This window comes from Sitophilus oryzae, unplaced genomic scaffold (assembly GCF_002938485.1).
Source record: "Sitophilus oryzae breed Bouriz unplaced genomic scaffold, Soryzae_2.0 scaffold_815_pilon_pilon, whole genome shotgun sequence".
In the NCBI taxonomy this organism is placed as follows: domain Eukaryota; kingdom Metazoa; phylum Arthropoda; class Insecta; order Coleoptera; family Curculionidae; genus Sitophilus; species Sitophilus oryzae.
In genome coordinates, this window is record NW_022147434.1 from 874154 (window position 1) to 898019 (window position 23866).

The 23866-nt window shown below is 30.1% G+C and overlaps 5 protein-coding genes across 8 annotated transcripts in view; 3 read left to right on the plus strand and 2 right to left on the minus strand.

The window, feature by feature from the left end:
- LOC115889452 (nose resistant to fluoxetine protein 6-like) overlaps positions 1-461 on the plus strand; it is an 84666-nt gene extending 84205 nt beyond the window's left edge. Inside the window, exon 12 of the mRNA XM_030909434.1 lies at positions 25-461. Within this exon, the coding sequence (XP_030765294.1) occupies positions 25-314 (290 nt within the window). The 3' untranslated portion in view covers positions 315-461. The remainder of the gene's footprint in view (positions 1-24) is intronic.
- On the minus strand, positions 455-1941 carry LOC115889453 (probable 28S ribosomal protein S26, mitochondrial). Its single transcript, XM_030909435.1, has 3 exons — positions 1684-1941; positions 1375-1622; positions 455-829 (listed from the first exon to the last, which is right to left on the minus strand). Exons 1-3 carry the CDS (start codon positions 1827-1829, stop codon positions 570-572), a joined length of 654 nt encoding a protein of 217 aa, XP_030765295.1. The 5' UTR covers positions 1830-1941; the 3' UTR covers positions 455-569.
- A 921-nt stretch (positions 1942-2862) lies between these two features.
- On the plus strand, positions 2863-18180 carry LOC115889457 (tumor protein D52). 4 transcript variants are annotated; one of them, XM_030909439.1, is made up of 5 exons: positions 2863-3398; positions 6517-6766; positions 14025-14084; positions 16131-16260; positions 17353-18180. In XM_030909439.1, the coding sequence occupies exons 1-5, from the start codon at positions 2999-3001 to the stop codon at positions 17464-17466; spliced, it is 954 nt and encodes a 317-aa protein (XP_030765299.1). In that variant the 5' UTR covers positions 2863-2998; the 3' UTR covers positions 17467-18180. The 4 variants fall into 4 exon arrangements, with proteins under 4 accessions (XP_030765299.1, XP_030765300.1, XP_030765301.1 ...); XM_030909440.1 differs by having other exon boundaries at positions 17383-18180; XM_030909441.1 differs by lacking the exon at positions 14025-14084.
- A 396-nt stretch (positions 18181-18576) lies between these two features.
- LOC115889458 (activator of basal transcription 1-like) lies at positions 18577-19499 on the minus strand. The gene is made up of 2 exons (XM_030909443.1): positions 19156-19499; positions 18577-19088 (listed from the first exon to the last, which is right to left on the minus strand). Exons 1-2 carry the CDS (start codon positions 19340-19342, stop codon positions 18649-18651), a joined length of 627 nt encoding a protein of 208 aa, XP_030765303.1. The 5' UTR covers positions 19343-19499; the 3' UTR covers positions 18577-18648.
- Positions 19500-19711: 212 nt separating this feature from the next.
- Positions 19712-23866, plus strand: part of LOC115889479 (signal transducing adapter molecule 1) — a 28208-nt gene continuing 24053 nt past the window's right edge. Inside the window, exons 1-5 of the mRNA XM_030909483.1 lie at positions 19712-19917; positions 21065-21225; positions 21349-21588; positions 21644-21752; positions 21810-21986. Of these exons, the coding sequence (XP_030765343.1) occupies positions 19869-19917; positions 21065-21225; positions 21349-21588; positions 21644-21752; positions 21810-21986 (736 nt within the window). The 5' untranslated portion in view covers positions 19712-19868. The remainder of the gene's footprint in view (positions 19918-21064; positions 21226-21348; positions 21589-21643; positions 21753-21809; positions 21987-23866) is intronic.

Here is a 23866-nt window from a genome sequence, read left to right on the forward strand (position 1 = left end):
ATAAAATTAAATATTTATTTTCAGGAATTATCGGCAACTTCTTCTCAATGCCTGTATGGACTTTATGGACAAAAGTATCTTATACCGTTTATCTCACGCAATTTCCGATCTTCTTTTACAACGTCGGTATTACAAGAGCGCCACACGAATTCGGTTTTTTTACAAAAATGATAAACCTTCAAGAACATGCGTGGATATTAGCTTTATCTGTAGCTTTAAGTTTAACTTTTGAAATGCCTTTTCAAAATATTAGGTCTCTGCTTCTCAAGAGGTCAGATACTATACAGAAAAATCAAGAAAAGAAGATACTGTGATAACACTAAAGACCATTATGTAACGCTCTAGTTTACTCAATGATTATTTGTTGTAACAAAGATGAAAATGTTCATCAAAAAAACGCTGCCAAATAATGAATTGAAAATGTAATATAGATTGCCATGTAAATAAACTATTATTTATTTTCCATGTATTTTTATTACCCTTACATTATAACGTTCTTAATTATATTAGTTTATTCCAAAAAAAAAAAAAAAATCATATGACAGAGTACACTATTGAGAAAATTAATTTCACTGTTTCAACGCAACCTTTTTCTCACTTTTTTCAGGTCTCGTCTCTCTACCATGTAATTTCTCACCATTAATGTCAACTGCAAAATTATAGTCAGTTTCTTGTGCCAATGCTTGGTCGATAGCTTTATCAATATTTTCTGCAGTAATAAAATCCACAGAAGCCTCTTTTTGTTTCCTAACTATTTCTTCTACTCTTTCCAAAGACTGTTGTTCCTTTTCTAATTCCAACTCAATTCTCTGTTTGGCAAACTTTATATCTATAACAAAATAAAACAATATAGATTTTACAAAAGTTGACTTCCTAGATGACCACAGTCAATCAGCTAGTAAGTATTTTTTATATACAAAATTTTGTAATTTATATTAGGTATTTACCAGACTAAGAAACAGAAAAATAGATCATCAATTAATAATAAAATAAGCTGTACGAAGAAGTCAACTATCATCGTTGTTGAGATAATATTTTTTTTTAATATAAATGCATGGTTTAAAAGTTGGTTAAGGTATCTCAAAATAAAGTAGTATAAAGTTTTTTTTTAAATTACCACTCCCATTTTTCTCTACAGAATTGGATTCAACATAAAATTCTGTATATTGTACACTATTTTTTTATTTAAAGGAATATGCTGTGTTGTCATGTTATTTCTTATTTACTAAAACTTTGCAGCAAACTAAAAACAGCATATCTGAATTTAACTTTTACTTATATGAAAGTTAAATTATTTGCTACTGATTGAGTAGGGTTATTAGATCCGATTATAGTATCAGAAATATATTTGAGATATAAAAATATATATAATACCATCCTCTAGCTGTTTGGCTATTCTTTGTTCCCTGAGAATTTTTTGCTCAGCATTCCATTTGTCATTTATTGCTGAACATCTTTCAAAATCTTGATTAATTATTTTCAACAATTCTTCTGGATCGTGAGTGGTCTCTTCAATCTTAGAATGTTTATTGATAAGATACCGTCTTACTGACTTCAAATGATTTCGATAATTATTAAATAGTCTTTTAATTTCAATCTGTTCATCTTCGGGAAGTATTGGTCTGAAAAATAATTATACACTGTATAATAACGTAATTTTCAAACTTTTTCTTATTAAATTACGTTTGAGGAACACGGAATCGTTTACTTTTAGCTGTGGGGACACATCTGGGTTTACGCCACCTTATTGATTGTAAATTTACATAAGAATTGTTTATACTCTCCAATGATATACCTGCCAGATTTAATTTTCGAAAAACTGCTAACATATTTAAGTGGTTAATATTTTTAAAAGTAATTTCAGAGGTAATTTTCTTCAGATAAAAAATTATTAAAAAATATAAAATATATAGGTTAGTTTGTCTCTGTAAGCTTCAGAGTAATTAATTATGTTGCATAATGTTGTCATTGAAAATTTTGGTTCTGTGGATTTTTAAGGTGGATTTATATATGATGAGTTTTTATAAGTATTTTGTGATTTAATATTTGAATCAGTAACCCTTTTTCGAATCCCAAAATGAGAAGAACTTCAATCATTTGCGTTTAATATTAATAATTTATGATAATTAGAATTTTAAGTGAATTTTGTAGTTTATACCATAGATAAGATACGATTTTGATCATTTCGTCAATAGAATAGTGTTTTTAAGTGCATCTTTGGTTTAGTGTGTGGTTTAGTGTCTCTTTTGTCTATGGTTTAGTGTTGTGATTTTCAGCTGTCTAGAGATTAGAGATTATTAAAAGATTTTTTTAAATAATTATTTAACGTAAAAGTCCCAGTTGTCTTTAAATAATTATTATTATTTGTAATTATACTGTAAAGTTTCTTTATTAAAATGAGTAATATCAGCCCTACCGTAGGTGAGTAACTATTTTCATATTTTTAAAGCATTTATGGTAATTTCTAATTTATGTTATAAATATCTATATCTGAGAAGTTGACCATTAGGGTAAAATTACATTTATGGAATATCTGTTTTTACCTTTTTCCCTGTTAACGATTTATTTGTAATATTTTATTGCCGTATGTGACGTGTCAACAAAATGAAATATTAGGTATAAAAACATTATCTCCCACGCTCATTTGAGAGCCACAGGACTTCAGGTACTATGTAAAATTGTTGATCAGGAATAAAAGGAGTTTCTTCGCTGAACAGTTTAATAAATGAAGAAATTAATATTACAAAAATGTAGTTGGATATTTTTGAAAATCAAAGTTGCAAGTTTGGTTGCATATCCTAATCTAACAGGTATTTTGCGCTGCTCAAAGTGAAAGTAAAATTACAAAAAACTAAACGGTACTTTGTTCCTCATTCTTATAGCGTGATGTGGTAACGTTGTAGTACCAAGTCTTTACAGCTGTGTTCATAAGTAGAACCAGCAAAAATTTTATTTTAAAATTCAGAATGTGACAAATAAATAGTGATTTATTTAAAAAATGATTGATGAGAGTGAGAGTCCAAGCTTAGATTACATTGAGGACCCGTATTTTAATCCACAAGCTAGTACTACGACGCCAAGTCTTGATGACCTGGATGATACAGACTCTCTAGATGATTATGATCTGTTAGAAAACGAACTTGATATATTTGATTTGAGACAGCTGGATTTTGATGAAGTGACCAGCCACTATTTACATGATGATGATGAATCTATAAATGTAGAAGCAGAATTTTTTAATGTTAAGAGAGCAAATGCTATAATAAGGGCATTTTTCAGAAACAAACTTAAAAAACAAGTCAGGGTACGATATAGTGATTTAACAAAGCCTTATTTGGCTAAACTACCAAAAGACAATAGCTTTAGGAAATACTTAGATATTAGTTTAAGTCAAAGTGGTAAGTTAAATTTTTGTATAACAAAAAATGCATATATATGTACCTATAATCTAACAAATTTTGTTATCAATAAAATACGTTGGACTGCACCAAGTTTTAATGTTTAAATCCTTTGAATTATTTTGCGTCAAATGTTCAAGTCAAATAATATCTTTATCTGAGAAATTAATTAATTTTAATCAGTTTATTCAAAGTTTAAGAATATCTTTGCCAACATTAAATAAATATTAAATGATTAACCTAATTAATATTTATTAGTTATTTACAGTATTATACAGGGTAGTGAGGGAACAAATATTCGCATTCGCAAATATGTTGTACAGGGTGTTTCAAAACAAATGTGAATAACTTTAAGGTGTTAAAAGCAAGAGGTACTTTGTTATATAAACGTTTATATAACAAACTACCTTTATATTTACCAAGGAATCACTTAAACTGTCTCGCATTTTGTCTTCAAACACTCTATATATACAGGGTGGTCCGAACTGTATTCTGGAAACTTCGGCAACATATTCTGCAGACACAATAGATCTGAGAAGGTCGCAGTGGATCAGGCCGAAAGCCACCTCTAAGAATCTATATATTTATCTAATGAAACTCGCTTTTATTTTTTTTCTAGAATCCGAATATCATTTAATATTGTATAGGGTAAAATATTTTGAAAATAGTCTCCTTACTATAGCCGGCACCTTTTACAGTATAAAAAATGGAATAAAAATCTTTAATAGTAAACCCGATGGAGCTTTTTCGGAACATTGGGCCACCCTGTATATAATTTCTATGCTTGTGTATTATATAATCGCGCCAATTTTACTACTTATTTTGTAATGAACCAAAAGTGTGCTTAACTAACGGCAGGTTTTATTAATCATCTCTAACGCAATGTTTAGCGCTAGTGTATTTATTTGTAGCCCAAACAAACTAAAAATAACTTTGACCCCTTTTGATGATTCGGTTTATGTCAGATGTGTCAAACAAACTTACATCTTTGAAAACTAACTAGTAAATTCTAGGCAATTTTTATTTAAATTGTTTTGTGGTAAAATGCAGCTTGTAGGTAAACATTTTCTATTACTTATTCATAGTTTACGTATGTAGGTAGGTATATTAAATTTTATCATGTGTAGAGCATTTTTACGAAATTATTTTCCCAACCTTGTTCGTTTAGTTTAAAGTAAGTTAAACATTTCAATTATCAATTAAGTCATAACACAGAATATTATTTTTTAGTCTTTTTTGTACATCATTTATTTCAATTTTCATGTCAGTTATCAATTTATATTTACGTAATAGATATTTTTGATTGTCATAAAAAATATGTAATTGAGTTTTTTATTTACATATATGACGTAGATATTTTGTAAAATATTTATGCAGAGTTTTTGGTGGTTTTTGTTTAATTTAGATAAAAATCTGAATGGTTTAAGTTACGGATTCCATCTTATGGCACATCTGGTATAACCGGAAGCAGCTATCAATTCTATCTACAACTACCTTTGTGGCCCACCTCAAATTCGGCTTTTAACCTAAAGATCTGTATACAGTATGTCCTCGGATTATCTTTACTAGAGGAAAAACTTATTATTGACATTTTAAGAAAAATGCATTCTTCATAAAAAAATTTGCTTGTTCTAAAATGGTTAATCCCTTTTAAACTTTTCCGAATTTTCATACCGTTTAAGAGAAAATTAAAAAAAGACATGAAAATAGAGTTGAGTATAGTTGAAATATAGTTGTTTTGATGCGTTTTCATTTTTAATCATGTTTTTTTTTTAATTTTCTCTAAAACGGTATGGAAGTTTGGAAAACGATTTTTAAATGGCACCCTCGGTATATTTTTACTTTATTAGATAGAAAATGATAGTCTGAATAGAATGATATATCATATGTCAACTTTGACATTTTCGCTTAAAAAAAGATAATGTTATTTTAAATTTCAATCTAGAGTGCCATGGCTGTGTTAAAAACACTAATTTTTAATCAAGGAGCCTTGGAAAAATAGTTTTGGTCGTTTTATGTTTTTCATGTCTTGCCATGTTTTTTTTTTAATTTTCTCTAAAACGGTATGGAAATTTGGAAAACGATTTTTAAATGGCACCCTCGGTATATTTTTACTTTATTAGATAGAAAATGATAGTCTCAATAGAATGATATATCATATGTCAACTTTGACATTTTCGCTTAAAAAAAAATAATGTTATTTTAAATTTCAATCTAGAGTGCCATGGCTGTGTTAAAAACACTAATTTTTAATCAAGGAGCCTTGGAAAAATAGTTTTGGTCGTTTTATGTTTTTCATGTCTTGCCTTGAGGGCCGATTCTGTAAACATATTTCCTGTCTAGTGATCAATCGTATACAAATAGCATAGGCTAGACAGGAAATTTCTTGCTACGGAGCTTACAGAATCCCACTGCTGGTCAGTTAAAAGATGCCCAAATGGTATTTTTAATCATATCTTAATTTTTTCAAATGGAACAGGGGTGGCTCATTAGCATATTTGGAAAAAACATTTTTTTACGATTAATTTGGTATCATACACTTGATATTTCGAGTAAAATTATTATTAAAATATTAGAATTTGACATATGATATGTCATTCTATTCAGAGTGTCATTTTATATCGGATAAAGTAGAAATATACCGAGGGTGTCATTTAACAATCAAAAGTTGTAGTTTGTAGTCCTTTCGGGTAAAATAGGAATTGACATAAACAATTGAATACGTCAATAGATCCTAATTTATGTCATAGGCTAACATACCAAATCCTTTGTTTATCTGAAAAAATAAAAAAGTTATAGAGGTAAGTCACTTTTGAGACCCATACGGTATACATAGTAATAATACTCGTATTATGGATAGTTAAATAAATACTTTTTATGGCTAGATAGTGAAAAGAGGAAATACAATTTACTTAAAAACGGGACTCAGAACCTTAGTGTCTCAGAACTAAGGCGATACATATGGCAACCCTGCATACGCGTTCAGTTTGGTACATTTAAATCCGGATTGCCACTGCAATTTTTTATGTGGAATTTATTTTCAAGGGATTTTAGATTCTGGACTCTCTAAAAAATAGTGCAGTTACACTATGTGTTATATAACTATGTCTATTTTCAGAGGAAGCAATGGCTGCCGATCACATTGCTCCCGATTTGTCGCATCTCACTCCCGAGGAGAAGGAGCAACAGGAGAAAATTTGGCGAGAAGAACTCGCCCAAATCGAGGAAGAGATCACCACCTTGAGAACCGTGTTGACTTCGAAAATGCGACGAAGCGCCGAGCTGAAGAAAAACTTAGGCATCACGTTTTTGAAAGAGGTATCGGACGATATCAACCAGGGAATCAAAAATGTCAAAGAGAGCAACGTGTAAGTTATTTTTTCGTTATTAGTTTACGATTATTAATTATAACGATTAAGTCCCTAATAACAACTTCATTTTTTCTTTAGTTTGTAGTTCATGTTTTCTGCGATTTCTGTCATGTAGAGCCACTTCGTTGTCATATAAAGATTAACATACTTAGATAATTAACTGTTTTTATGTACGCCATATACTGAAGGATACATTTTTATCAAAGGGGTCCAAAATAACCTGCAATGAGAATTGGTTATCTGTCTTTACAAAGCACTTTTGATTAAAAAACTGACCATTTCCAGCTTTTTCCAAATAAGTTCTTTATAAACTCACCGGCAAAAAAAACCGGCCACTAAAAACTAGTCCCAATTTCAAAGTTGGATTTCTCGCAAACCACTCATTAGATTTTGATGATTTTTCTTTTAAATTCTAAATTAATACTTTCTTAACGGATGTGAAACGAAACGTCTCGGAAAAATGCTTCATAGGCAGAAAGTTTTATGTGTAAATAAGGCGACATAGGCGAAACCAGATTTATGAGTATTTGCAATATGACAACGGTTGTCAAATTAAAAAATGCCATTATCTGTGACAGATGTTGCTCGTATTGTGGCTTTAAGTAAGGATGGCCGAAGTCAACGTTATGAGTCTGATACCCTGGGTATACCTCTAACAACAGTCCAGGATGCCTGGAATCGGTATATGGAAACGGGAAATTTCACCAGGCGAGTGGGTTCCGGAAGAAAACGGAAGACAAATGCAATTGACGACCGCTTTATTGTCCTGAATACTTTACGAAATCGTAGAATTACAGCGCTTCAGAATCAACATCTGCTATAGGCCGTGAGTAGAAGTCAAGTTAGTGAGAGAACAATCCGTCGAAAACTAAAAGAAAACAGCTTGTTCCCAAGGAGGCCTGCCACAGGACCCCAGCTACTTCCAAGACATTGTCGAGCACGTCTTCAGTTTGAGCCTTTACATGGGAATTGATATATTGAGCAATAGACTAAAGTTTTTGTTGAGGCGTTTGTTTTAAAGCAGCGTATCTCCAATACAAACAGAGATAATGTCGTGATTAAAAAATCAAAATGCTCAGAAACGATGAGGCTACAATGTGATTTGATTTAGCACTAGCTACTACAGCTGCTGCACCCTACAGGGTGTTACAAAGTTCGGGCAAAAAACTTCGTCTTATTGTTGTGCCCTGTATATGCTCAAAATAAATTCGGAATAAACATTTCTGACGTAGCATCCGTTAAGAAGGAATTGATTTAGAATTTAAAAGAAAAATCATCAAAATCTAATGATTGGTTCGCGAGAAATCCAACTTTGAAACTGAGACTAGTTTTTAGCGGCCGGTTTTTTTTTTGCCGGTGAGTGTATTAAACCTATAGAAAAATCATTAAAAGTTAGTGTGCACGTCATCAAAATATCTGACGAATGCACTTTGTAATGTTGCCACGGCTACTTTTGACTTTTGACAAATGTCAAATAAAATTTGTAAAGATCTATGTACTTACTTTCAATAAAAGCCGCAAAACTTAAGCTACAATATGAATTTTTAAAAGGGTCTCGGAATGATATATTTCCTGTTCAAAATATTAGAGCGTTCAAAATATTAGAGACATAATGGCTAATCCAACTGTCTAGCGGTTTTGGTATTTTATTGCAATGACAATCGCAGTTTTAACTAAACAAAACGCATATTTAAGTCTAAATTTGCCAAAGAAAATTCAGAATAAGAATGAAAATATAATAGTATAGTAATTAAATAATTATATGTAATTAGTAAGATATAATAAAATCGAAAATGACACAAATATCAGATTTGCCATGAATACCAACATAAAACACCTTTGTTTTATGTCAATTCGTTTACAGGATGCGACAACCAGTAAACGAATTGGATATAATAATAAGATTATATAAAAAAGAAAAAGTGAGCTTTAAATTTCAAAAAAGATATTACTGGATTTTGTTCAATATTTTATTTTTATCGACGACGTTTCGACATTATATGTCTTTTTCAAGTCTCTTGTACGTAGATTCCTACAGAATTAAAATTATTTAAAACTGGACAAAAGCACAATATCACATATTAAAACTATTATTTTAATTGTTTAGGGACATCACACTTAAGAATACAGCACGTAATTCTGTAGGAATCTACGTTCAAGAGACTTGAAAAAGACATACTGTCGAAACATCGACAGTATATGTACGACAATAAATAAAATAATGAACAAAGTCCTGTAACATCTTTGCAACCCCAACGACCTAAAGCCAAGAATAAAAAGAAAAAAATATATAGTATACCAGGTCAAAGAAACGAAACAAAAAAAAAATATTTGAGATTGAGTTTAGTAATACTTTCAACGTCTTTGATGACATGCACGCCAACTTTTATTAATTATGTATTAACTATTTTTTTTATTGAAAAATTAATCAAAGTACCTACTTGCTTTGGAAATTCGTGGCTTTTTTAGGCGTTACAGTTTGTTTCACCTATAATGCTGAAAATTGTCATACTTGTGAAAAATTATGACAGAAACAACTTTTTTACAATATGGTTTTTCAAAATTCCACCATTAATTTTTTTATACTAATATCGATAGAGACACTTAGCTGTGAAAAATAAGTTAAATTTTATTATGTATTTTTAATCCAATGCAATGCAAGAGCTATATTGAATCTCGAAAAAATATGACGCCGATTTTATCTCCGACACTGTACACATAATGTGAATATATAATAAATCAATATTGAACGATTACAGGTAGATTTTAAAAACTGCGAATTTTGATAATTTATTTCTCAGTTATAGATAACCATATAACTATATCTTGCATTGGCCTTTAAAAGGGCTAAATCCATTGTAGCCTAAATAAAATATGTTTGAAATTACTTTATTGGAAAAAACTTTCTTTAACTCTTGCTATTAAAATTTTATTATTATTAAAACTCGTCGATACATTAGCAATCTTACACATTTGAAATTATAGTAGATTAGAAAACAAGAATTTTTTATTCTATTTTTTTACTTATATTTGAATAAATCAATTTTTGATACTAAACTTACGTGCATAGAAATCGGCCCACTGTGAACTTATATTTGAATAAATCAATTTTTGATACTAAACTTACGTGCATAGAAATCGGCCCACTGTGAACTTTTGGTTTAACTGTGTCTTTTAGAATCTATTTATTAGAGCAAGTAAAAAATATGAGCTGTTTCAAAGACAATTTAACATGCTTTAATATGAGCATAAATTTATCCAGGGTACTTATCGTTTATATGCGTACCAATGGGTAAACAAATAAAAGATATTTGTGTTGCGGTGACAATAAGAATAACAAACTTGTCAAATATTGCAATTACTACCTTTGTAATCGAAATTTTCACATTGTTCTTTTATTCTTTGATTAGTTGTGTTTCAATTTAATGCATACATCACCGGAAAAAGCCGCCCAAGTAATCGCTTTAATCGAAAATGGACTTAAACAGAGAGCTGTAGCTCGGCAACTACATATGACACGCGGAGCGGTTCGAAGAGTGTGTGAATGATATGAGGAGACTCAATCCTTTCGTAGTTGACCTGGAACTGGTAGAAAGAGATATACAACAGATCGTAATGACCGCTTTATTGTGTCAACAATGCTAAGAAATCGGCATCTTAATGCTATTCAGGTGCAACAACAGCTCCGTGAAACACGAGGAGTGACTATTAGTCGTTGGACATTAAGACGAAGATTGAAGGAAAGTAACATGACCCCCAAAACACCCGCAATTGGTCCAAAACTTACCCCAGCTCATCATCAAGCACGCTTGCGTTTTGCACTGGAATATCTGCATTGGACACTAGAACAGTGGGAATCTATTTTATTCTCAGATGAAACGTGGATATGCCTCTATGGTAGCGACCAAAGAAGAAAAGTGTATCGGAGGCCAGGTGAGCGATTCGCAGAATGCTGCATTGAGGAGCGGATTGCTTATGGAGGTGGTTCCTGCATGATCTGGGATGCAATTTCTATAACTGCGCGAACCGACCCAGTTTTCATCCGTTGGGGCGACCGTCGGCACGGGAGAGGAGGTTTAACTGGTGCTAGGTATATTGAGGGGTTTTTAGCAGTTCATGTGGTACCTTACGTTGACTACATTGGAAACGAATTCACATTTATGCATGATAATGCGAGGGCACACACATCAAGAATCGTACACGATTACATTTCAGAAGTCGGATTTCGGGTTATGGAATGGCCAACATGCAGTCCAGACTTAAACGCGATAGAACATTTATGGAGTGAGCTAAAATGAAGAATTCGTACTCGACGAAGAGCCCCAACTTCTATCCCAGTAGAAGAAGAGTGACTTAACATCCCGCAAGAAACAATATCAAATTTCATCGAATTTATGCCAAATCGTATGAGAGATGTTGTTAGAGCAAGAGGGGGTGATACCCATTATTGAAAATTTAGTTTAGTTTATTGTCCATAAATAAATAAATAAATAATAACATACCTCTTGGTAATAAAAAACGATAATTTGTTTCATGCATTAATTTAATAATTTTAATCCAAAGAAACCAAAATACAAATTAATATCTCTAAACTCTTTTCAAAGAATATGAAATTGTCTTTCAAACAGCATGTATTTTTTCTTAATCTGACAAATAGATTCTAAAAAATATATAGTTAACTTTAAAAGTTTGTCTTGGGCCGATTTCTATGCACGCAAGTGTATAATACATACCATTCTGGTCACTTCATCTGCGTGGTCTGTATTTTAATGCATGTGACAGAGATAAATATAAATGACCGGTTGACAGACAAAAAGACAAAGAAACCGGGACAGTGTTCCCGGTTTTTAAGATTGATTTGATGAAAATGTGTGTAGACAAAAAACTATTTTACAAACTTTCATATATGAACTACTGAAATGAAGATAATATATCTAGGCTAAATATAACCTATTACAGCTGAAGTAAAATGAGTAACTAATTGTGAAAAATAAAGTTCCAACCTTAAACAGCCGCTACACTATTCCCGAAATGTTTCACGAAATATTTCTGGAAAAAAAATATTTTATGAAATAGCACGAGGCAATCAAGGTCAAACGTTGTTTTGGCTCCAGAAAAATAAGTAAACATGGAAAAACTGATACTTATGAAAATAGTTACTGATGGTAAATTAAATTAGCTAATCCTATTATTAATTACTTTATACTAAAAAAGCAGTGGCTTATAATCCACGGTATTGCACCTCATTAACAATATATATATATACAGAATTATTTAAAAAATCGTCTAATTATTTATTATTTCTGGTTATGGTAAAGTAACATTTAAACTGTAGTCTGTAGCAATGTTTAGTTTACTAATTTGGTTTTGTTTTTCTAGTTTTAATTGTCTAAATCCCTGTAAAAGTATCGTTTACAGATTTCTCGTAAGAACAATAAAAGAACATGGCTTTTAAATAATATAATAATAATAAATATATATATATATATAATATATAATATATATATCCCATATATATATATTGATATATATATATCAGTATTACTCATATATATAATACTACTATTATATTAATCAATTAAATCCTTTGCCTCCGATATAGATACCGCCACGTTTTGGAAATAGCTCAAAACAAAACAAAATTGAACGAGGCAACAAAATATATATATATATATATATATATATATATATATATATATATATATATATATATATATATATATATATATTTATATATACAGGGTGTTTCAAACAAATGCGAAAAACTTCAGGGGGTGATTCCTTGTTCAAAATAAAGGGTAGTTTGCTTCATAAACGTTGGGTCAAAAGTCAACCATTAGGAAGATATCGCGGTACAAAGATGGCGGAAAAATAATGTTTTTATTTTTTATCTTGAAAACGAAAAGAGATAGACTAATGAAATTTTATGGAAGCATTGCTGTTATCAAAACACCCTTTCTGGTAATTTTTTAAATTTTTTAAAATGAATGGAAGGGGTTGAAATAAACTACCCCTATCATTCTTGTTAACGAAATTTAAAGAAAAATCTTATCAAACACATGCAAAAAATTAATTTGGGTAGTTTAGTTTGTTTAGAAACTTTTTTATCTCTTGTATTTTTTTGATAAAACTCACCGATTTGAAATTAAAAAATAAAATGTAAAGCATTACATGTCAGGACAAAAAATATTTTCTGATAAAGAATCTAGTGGGCTGCTGTAATTTTTTTAGGAAAAAATCTAGTCGGCCGCTGTTACTTTTTAGGATGTTTCTAATATTATTTTATTTGACATTACTCTACTGCAATAGGTTATTATCTAGATGATTATTATTATCGTTATTATCACTAGATTCTTAATCTAAAAATGTTTTTTGTCCTGACATGTAATGCTTTACATTTTATTTTTTAATTTCCAATCGGTGAGTTTTATCAAAAAAACACAAGAGGTGAAAAAGTTTCTAAACAAACTAAACTATCCAAATTAAAGCATTTGCATGTGTTTGATAAGATTTTTCTTTAAATTTCGTTAACAAGAATGATAGGGGTAGTTAATTAACGAAATACCATCGTAACAACAGCTATTTTAGAAACGTCTAGGTTTACTTATTTCGCTGAGATTTATGAAAAAAAAAATCCTTTGCCTCCGATACAGATACCGCCACGTTTTGGAAATAGCTCAAAACAAAACAAAATTGAACGAGGCAACAAAAAATCCCGTCTCGCTCTCCTCACGAGTAGTTTTCAGGCGCTTTTAAGAATCGAAACTAGGTTGAGGCAAACTGAAGTAGGTCAAGACAACTGGAAATAAATCGAAATGCGTTAAAGTTGGGCGACGAAATGCGACCTTGACATGTTTCGGGTCGTTTCTGGCATAGTGTGTATGCTGTTTTAGATGCAACATTTTTCATGAAATTTTTATGCAAAATTCGGCAATACCGCATAGAAGAAATGTATCAACCCAACTTTTGTCTCTTTTTAACACATTTGATTTTTCATTAAGCTGTCGACATTACTGTGTTACATGTTAAAATCCAGACCACGCAGTTTCAGTATTAGTAAGCATACAGTTTCATAACTCCTAAAAATGTATATTTTAAAATATTTTTGAGCATGCATTTATTTAATATTATAGTCGAGATTATAGTTGTAATAATTTCTCTGATTTATATTAGATTCCTATTGTTTTTTAATAATATCATATTATAACAATGATTTTGCATGATTTATCTTTTAATTTAAATTTATTTCATGTAGCTATCAAACTGTTGAGAATAAAGTAGAACAGGTTGCTAAGGCTGTTGCAGACGCTCCGCTGTAAGTAGCTTAATATAATAACACAATTCATTTACACATGTTTTTTATAAATAATATGCACTGCATAATAAGATAAAGTATACTGCCAAAATAGTTAATAAGATATTTTACTAGAAGTATAATTATTATCTAGTTAATTGATAAATATGCAAAAAAGGTTAGCTAGAATCAAATACGCCACAATTAAAAATTACATTCAATATAGTTTTTTCTTTTAATCTTCGTAGTATATGCCTAAAGTCTTTTCAAAGATTCAGGGAACATTGCGACAGCCGATATCAAAAAAAAAAAAATGACAGAATAAGCAGGCCGTAAAAAGAATAGGCTGTAATTGCCCAGTGTTATAGCTTGCTAAAATGCCTATTTAGTATGGTGTATAATAAATACTAGAGAAAAAATACTATTTTTATAAAAAAACTTAGATTCTATTTAGATTGAAAAATAAAGAATCACTTACAGAGAAAATATACATAGGGAACGTTCCCGTAGAATAATGGTCTCTTTCACTATATTTTGGAATTAGCATAATTGAATAAAGCAATTAATTCTAGAATTTTCTGCTATCTCACTTTCGAAAAATTTGAAGTCGTTCTTAAGAAAATAAATAAAAACAAAAAAGCCCAGAATAAAAATCCGCACTTTATTTTTAATACGTCACACCTGGCATGTTGAAAAGCGGCAACACGGCCGGGCCGCCATGCTGACCCACCACCACCTCCACACAAGGCTATTCAACCTTTTCCAATATGGCGGACATAGAAGTGCTTTATTTGGCGCGTATTTTAAAACCTGTCTTATTTCCAAATAGACATTTTTCACACAAATTTCGGGTTAGATTACATAATATTTCACTAATTTTTTAATATACAGGGAGTCTAAAGCTCTCCACATAAGTATGGAATTTTTTGTATTATTACTTTTATGAAAACATCAGTTAGTTACTTTTTATAAAAAGGTCTGGTTTCTCAGAACCAGACCTTTTGAGGCATATTTAATGCACTTCTTACCCGAGAAGTAGTTCTCGAGTTGTACTAGTAGTAGTAGGAGTGAAATTATCTCTTTTAATAGCTGTCAACCATTTTTTACGAAGCTCGTCATTTTTGGGGAATATAAAAGCAGAAACCTTGGGACCCCCTCTATAATTCTCGTGACAATTTGGAACAGAGCATGTAAAAGGTATGCTACAATAAAATGTTAATACCTACCCTTTAATACCTATCTTTTGATTATTGTAAGTAACCATTATAAAGTACTATGCAGACTGGCGGTGAAGGCTTTTTACTCATTTAGGTGTAATATCTTGATAAATACTTCTAGTTCTTACCTTAAAATAATTAATAATAGAGGAGTACGACAAGCACATAAGTTTGAAGTTTACACTGTTATTTTATCACAATTTTCTGATCACACCATGCACTGAACACTAAGAACTAAGCAAACGTGTTGCAGAAGCACAACAAACTAGAGATAATTAATTATTTCTGGTATGCAATCGGAACGAGAAACCACTACCGGCTTTTCAGTTTAAAGGTATATAACTTAATAATGCGCTGCCTTCGCCACCATATTTGCCTTGCCCATATAATTTTGATTGGCCTTGAGTTGAGGTGGTGCTGGTTATATCAAATCGCAATGTTGCCAGTTGTTGGCTGGCGCACGAGCACGGTTCTGCAATATAATTGGGCGTATTTTTCATACGTCATCAATTGGCGCTTGAAAATTATTTCAAATTAAAGCAATTTTGAGGGCCTATAAAAAAATTATTCAATGTCATGGAACTATTTTTTTTTGGATAAATATACTGAAAATAGTCTTCTATTTCAGATTTTGTCCTTGAATTGGGTTTTTTATTTTTTGTGAAAGAGCCCATTGAAAGTTTGCGAACGTTCCCCCATCATGAATAGGTAATAGTGACTTTCTTATAGTACAACACTATTATTTTCTGTCAGTTTTCTGATGTAGTTTGTCGAAATACTTTCTTCTTTGCTGGATATACTTTAGAAATTATATGATTAACACGAAATGTAATTCTGGAATATATTTTAGATACCAAAAAACTACATCGATCCTGGGAGGAATTACTGGAAATATTTCGAATAAATTAGGACAAATGCGGCACTCTGAATCATTCCGTTCATTCGAAGAAAAAGTGGGAAGCGCATACGAAAATGTTAAGGTAATTATTTTATTCCATTTGAAAATATTAGAAAGGGGTAATTATTTGGAAAAACTGGAAATCGTCCATTTTTCACAAAAATTTGTGTGCACCCAATTTTGACGGTTTTCAGAAAAGTGAAAGTTTATAATATTGATTTTTTCTTAATTTAAGCTATATAACGTAATAATTTCGTTATATTTTTATTATATTATAGTTTATATAAAAGCCACTCTTGATTAGGGATAGAAAAATATACAAAATTTGGCTGAAAAACACTTTTTTTAACAAAATAAATAAAGAAAATTGCCACCAAAAATGACAAGACGGAAATTTGACATTTCATGTATCCTTTTTTCTCTCTCCAATGCAGTGAGAGAGACAACTATAATAATTATAAAAATCTGAAATTTTGCAACGTTGCCATATCTTATACTTTTTCGGTTGTTTGGGGGATTTTAATAAAATGAGTACAAGTACATATAATAAATACATAGGAATAATTATAATTAACACTAATTACCCAAAACCCAACATACCACCCAGCACACAATCTAATTTTTTTTGCCTATCATGGTCAGTAACATTTTCTCATGTAAGTATATATTCAAACCTACATTAATTTCAACGATATCCTTATACAATATGTTAAAAAAATGATATGAGAAAAAAATGGCGTTAGCGGTGGCTATGAAATGAAAATGGTTGCTATTTTATATGTAAAATTATATGGGGAATATCATCGATGCCCATTTCCAAACCAACTGGACGCTGTTTTTTTTTAATTAATTTTCTTAATATTATGTGCAGATTGATTTGTTTTTTTTTGGTTTAGTTTGTATTTTTTTGCTTGGAAATGCGGAAAATAATTTTCTTCTCTATTAATCTGGGTGTCCATTAAATTTAGATTTGGCAACATAGCTCTAAATGTCGCTAACATGTGACCTAACATATTAAAGGTATTTTTGGATTTTTTGAAAAAACGGTAAAAGACCGCTAAAAAAAGTTCAGATTTGTAATATACAACCTTAAAATAGAGGTGTATACACATTTTTATGAAAAAAGGACGATTTCCAGTTTTGCCAATGGAAACATAAGCAATTTTATGTTTAGGGAAAAGTAATTTCTCGTTCTGGTTCTCAGCAAAGTTTCAACGAAGACGGCCGATCCAGGTCTGGATCAGTAGCAACGAGTCCATCCATTCCAGAAGAAAAACCTATTGCCTAAGCGGGGTACTATTTAGTAAGTAAAAGTATTTCTGGTTTTGGTCATTTTCGCTGGAATCAATAAGTACATAATAATATTGAGGCATTTAATAGAAAACGAGTTATATTCTGAAAAAATGTACCAAAACTTGAATAAATCATTATTTCAACTCAATTTCTCAACCAATGAGCGCCTTCAAAACTTTCTTAGAAACTATTTGTCGCTAGTTTTCATTAGTGTCAAAGCAGTTTAATATATTTTAATGGTGAATATGAAATAATCTTGGTAGTACTTAGTACTGTAACTATTATTTTACCATTTAATGATTTAAGATTATATAAAACAGTAAAATAGATTTTTTTACACTAAATTAAGAACCTTGCCACATGTTTATTGATATTTATTTTGTGTTTGTACACAATCCAAATTTTTAAATTGGAAAAAAAGTATTTGTATGTTTCATATCAATGATTGAATGAAGTAAGAAAAAAGGCTTCAGTACTTATCTTTACCTGTTTAGAATTCAAGATAAGTATGTGTTATTACAGATACATCTTTGCTGATGCCTTTTTTTAGAAAGTCTAAATATGTCTCATTAATTTTTGTCACCTACTATATATGAAATACTGGACTTATTTAAGATAATCAATATAAATGTATTAATATGTGCTTTACAAATAAAGTTTTATAATCTATTTATGTGGCTTGAGGTGGTAAAATTAATGAAGACAAAAATAAGAATTTATACCTACTTTGGAAGTAGTTACTTTAAGATTTATCATGGTATAAACTACTGGATTGTCAGTTTCCGTACTTGTAGAATTTTTAATTTATTTCTTATTGGAGAGGAACAAGAGAATTAGGCCTGTAACCTATGTAAATCTGAGAAATTTCTAATATTTCAAGATATTTTTCTCGTGTATTTGAATACTATATGTAGTTTTACTAATAAAATAAATTATTTTAAAAAATAAATACTTGTTTTATTTATTACCTATGATATTACTTAAATTAACATAATCAGTACTGAATAGAATATTTGTTATATTTTACAAATATCTCTCTTCCTATTTCATTAAAATATCATTACAAATAATACATAGTATAATAAGAAATATAAAATTCAAGAAGGTGCTCAACAAATATTAGAGATATATTAATATTTAATATTATTAACTATAATAACAAAAAATTGAACTCTGGTTATGAAAATAGTGATTGTAGAAATTCATTACGAGTCTCTTTTTTATCTTCATCACTTGCTACTTCTTCAGTACCAATATCATTAATATTTTCAAATTCCTTATTAACCATATCTTTATTTTTCTTTCCTTTGCCCAAATTTGAAGTAAAGAAATTTGACTTCTTCTTTGCTAACTGAATTTCTGCCCTCAGTTTCTTACTTCTTGCGGCCTTTTCGTATGCCAGTCTTTCATGTAAGTGTGTCCATTTGAAATTTGAAAGGTATTTTATATTCCACAGATAATCGTACTGTTTTGATTTTTTTCTGGTACTAACTTGTGTATTATTTAATAATGCTGCCACTCTTTTTGCCACACATTTCTTTTCAAATTCTACCCAACCTTCAGTAAATTTTTTTGCAGGTTTACGCTTTTTCTTCTTTGCATCTTGCAACTTAGTCTCTGAAAATGTAATGTAGTAAGAAACAATTATTATTCCAGTATTTAATTGGCATTATAATTAATATACCTTTGTCACTCAATTGTAAATATACTCGTCCGAGTTTCCCAAATTCACTGAATACTTCCCTAATTTTGGTAACATTCATATAAGGCGGAATAGTCGATAAATAAAGGATGCCTCGTTTTGATGGCTTGTGAACTTTCTTTTCTTCCGGATGTTGGCACGAGGCTGAAGCACTTTCATCTGTTACCATTATATTAAAGTACTTTTTAACAAAACTTTAGAATAATTTCTAGCAAACTGAAAGCACTATTTTTCTAAAAAAGGCGAAAAGGATACTCCAGTCGATTTCTGTTTATAGGTTTATAGCTGTCTGAAATTGTGGTTAGAATTAACATCTTCTTCTTACTTCTTAGAAAGTAAGGCTCAAAATCATTCATTCTCATTCCTCTCTAATCAGAGATATAGAGGGATGCCTAGTGTGTATGTGATCATATATAAATATTCACTTCATTTTTATCTCCTTAATTTATATAATCAGGCTAAATCTAAGCGCCAACCCTGGGCCTATTTGACATTTGTCATAGAAAAATGAGGTTATTAAAATTTTACGTCAGAGTGATATGACATTTCATTTCATTATCCTTAAAAAAACAACAATAGATAAGCTTGTATTCACATATTTTAGTATGATTCACGATATTTTTAAATAATTCTAATATTTTTGTACAGTCCGTCAGCTTTTCTTTACAAAAGTGTAACATAACTGGAAAACTATAATGGGTCTTTTTGGCAATGCTACCGATGCGACGATTCAAGACGAAGTTGGTGAGTCATTTTAAAGTTTACAATAATAACTAGTTTAGATTTTAGATATTTGTTGTATGGAAGAATTCTAATCTTTACTTAGTATATTTTATTTTCGAATGAGGCATATATCGAGCATCTATATTTTATTGTTAAAAGTAGAAAGTTTTTATTGGTAAATTGACATTGAAGTGAGCTCCTATACCAGTTCTGTTATTGTGTATTTAATTATCATTAACAATCGTTAATATCATTTTGTTAAACACAGCATTTGACCCTCATGTCAAATCACTCAGTAACTTTTAACTGTTGTAATTTTTAATAGATTGTTCAGTTTATATTCCATTTATACTTGCTTTTCATTACATATTATGTGTATAGGTATAGTATTTCCAGAGTCAGTTTGGTTTGACTGATTTGGAGTTCCTAAGTTCGGCACTGCCTTTGTCGGTATCTAGTAATGCACGAGACTGGTATTGGTCTTGGTTTTGCATAAAAAGTAAGACCAAGACTAGCCACTGATCTGCAACACTTCTACAAGACTGCAACCAAGCATGCAAGAATCCTGCGGTATTGCATATTTTATCAATATTTATATGATATAAAAAATGACTTATTTATTAAAATAAAAAATAAGTAAAATTAAATTAATTTTTATAAAATTATAGTTTTAATTCATTACAAATATTATTTTCCCGACTATTGCATAAAATTTTAAAGGAAGAAATGCTGATTGAATATATATTGGAAAATAAAAAAATTCGTCTCACAAATATATTCTAATAATTTCTTTTACTAAAAATACTATTTAACCCAGATATTACTGAAACTTTTATTTTCATTTTTCCTTATAAAAATTTAGAGGCGTTTTAGATAAGCTATTTGAAACACTTTTTTCTTATAAATATTTTTATTTTAGATAAAAGATTTGGATTTTTTACTAAAGTTTTGAAAATAAAAATTTAAAAAAAAATCCATAATTATTAAAACACTCTACCGAACATTTTTTGTATTGGGCAAATTATGATTTAAAACCTCCTTCCATATCTAATTTGCTTTCAAAGTCAAAGTTTCCGTTAAAAGGCCGAGAACCAATGCATTGACCCTATGTCTTATTTTGAGTACAGGTTCTAATTGCTTATTATTTTTTTGTTTAATATTATAACAGAACGAGCCACAAGTGATAAATTGGTTGAAGATGATTGGGGGTTGATTATGAATATTTGTGATAAAGCTGGCAAATCTAGTGAAGATGCTAGAACATGGTTAAGGGCTATAGTAAAAAGACTATATAATTCTGATCCTCATGTTGGAACAAAAGCAGTAACAGTACGTTCTCTTATTTAAAGCAGTTTTTTATAATTTGTTTACTTATGTAAATACAATGTTGATATATAATTTAGTGAAATTTTTATATAATGCATTTAAATAGCATATATTAATGTGTTCTAGGTTTTGGATGCTTGTGTAAAAAATTCGGGAAAAACATTTCATATAGAATTGGCATCCAGAGAATTTGAAAACGATTTTACAAAATTAATGTCAAAAGGTCACAGTCACGTTGCCAAGAGGCTGAGGGAATCTTTGAAGAAATGGGCTGAAAATGAATTCAAATCAGATGGACAGCTTACACTCATTCCATCTTTATACAATAAACTTAAAACTACTTACGATTTTTCATCTTCAGATACTGTATGGTCATACTTTTACATAATGTATCATTGTTTAATTTTATAATTATTTTTAGCCTGTAAAGAGAGCAACAGCCAAGTCTAATGACCCAGACGTGGTGGAATCGCAGGAAGAAGAGGCTCAGATTTTAAAGGCAATAGAGTTGTCTTTGAAAGAGACATCAGGTAAAAGTTTTTAATAAAAAAAATGAAAGCCTAATAATACATTATAATTATTTAAAGGTTCTCCAAGAAATACAAGTACCGCAAGCTCATCTCTATATCCTTCTGTTAATATTCCCACAGCATCATCTAATGTGAATAGTACAGCTCCAGGTAAGGAACCTAAAAAAGTCAGAGCATTGTACGACTTTGAGGCGGCAGAGGATAACGAATTAACTTTTGGATCAGGCGAAATAAGTAAGTACATTATACAGGTGTCCCAGGCTAAGTGTGCATTAGAAGTGTCTACAGAACTACAATATCTAGATTGGAGATGTTTTGCACATCATTGTTTCGCAATATGATCTATCGCTTAAAAATATCAATATGGCGGCACTTCCAGATATACCAGAAGTTGACAGGAACTTTATTATTTTAAATGATTTTAGATTGATGTTAAACACTCTATATCTAACATTAACCATTTTTGAGAAAAAAACATTCATTAAAATTTTTGGGCAAAAGAAAACTGCCAGTTAAAATAAATTGTATAGCCTTAACGTAAAATTTAGAAACTACAGTCACTGTGACATAAAAAGAAGACATGTGGGTATCTATTTTAAAAATTTAATTTTTCATAAAAAGGTTAAGTTTATTATAAAAATTTATAATATTCTACAGAAAATTCAAGTATGGTAATCGTAAAACATTTTCTGATGCACGTTATCACATCGACATTGACACTAAAGTCTATAAACCTGACTACCTGTGTAAAGGGATGGAATCATAGCCAGTAAAATTAAGTGTAGTTTAATACATCTATTGAGTGAATAATCATAAATTAGTACAAAAGTAATACGGTGTTGACGAAATGCTTACAAAGCATTATTGCATATTTCGCAAAGAGCGATGAACCCCCGAAACTGGTTCTCGTCAATATGCAATATTAATTACTATGCAAATAATAGAATCTTGTTATATTGTTTAATTATTAATAAATATAATAAATATAAGTTTAGAATGATGCCCAATTCTTGATTCCTTACATCACCCCCTTTTAGAGAATGACCTTCACTATGGCCACTTGTGAAGGGCATTCAATAAGAGAGTAGCAAAATAATATATATTTTTTTTTTAATGAAATGTTACTACTTATGGGAACATGAATAAAGTATCTTAACACAAAATAAAAATAAAATAATCTGGAATACATATTATAATATTTAGTTATAAAACCTAAACCAAAATAAAAATACCTAACCAAAAATAAATACGTAAATACCTAATGCTACACAATAAAATTTAACTATACGACGGTACAGTACTTGTTGCAACATTGCATCACCGAACCAACAGCAATAATTTATTGTCCTTCACTGCTTATTACCCTTAAAAATATGCCTACTATTCATATTATACTAATATTACAATATTGAAAATTATACAATGCCTAAGGTATACAAAATATTATTAGTTAATTAATGTATTTCCGCACTCGGTTTTTATGCACCTTAACTTCCTTACCCTAGAATCTTTTATAATACAATTTGGACCTTCTATGTCAATAATTGGAAAAGGCCCTTTGTACCAAGAGTCAAATTTATGTCGAGCTTCGTTTGGTATTGTAACAAAATCACCAGAGCGTAGGTCTATTAAATTTGAATTAGGGTCAAGTTGACCTTTTCGATATAATTTCGATTCTTTAAGATACTCTCCATCTCTTTTATGAGCCAGTTGAAGTCTGTACCTAAACTCCTGGTCGTAAGCATCAATATTATATAAAGGATCAACACTTATCAGTTTCTTTTTCTGAGAAAGAATTATAGTAATATTTTTTAAAATTTTAAGGCCTGTTTCTTTAAGTTTATTTATTGTGCACAAATTAAAAATATCATCACCTAGGTTTAATTTTAGCTTACTTATGCTTAAATCACCAGCAGTAATTTCTAGCTGAGACAACAATTGCTCTAAGTCAATGTTGCCAGTTGTGATTTTAAATACCTTTTGAGCTTTAAGTCTGTTTTTGTACCTAATAAGCATCCTAAGATGATTAGATCTAACGACTTGAAAGTGTAATGAAGGTAATTTTAAAACTTCAGTATTATTTACTGTTTCGTATACTTTTGGGTTTACTGTTT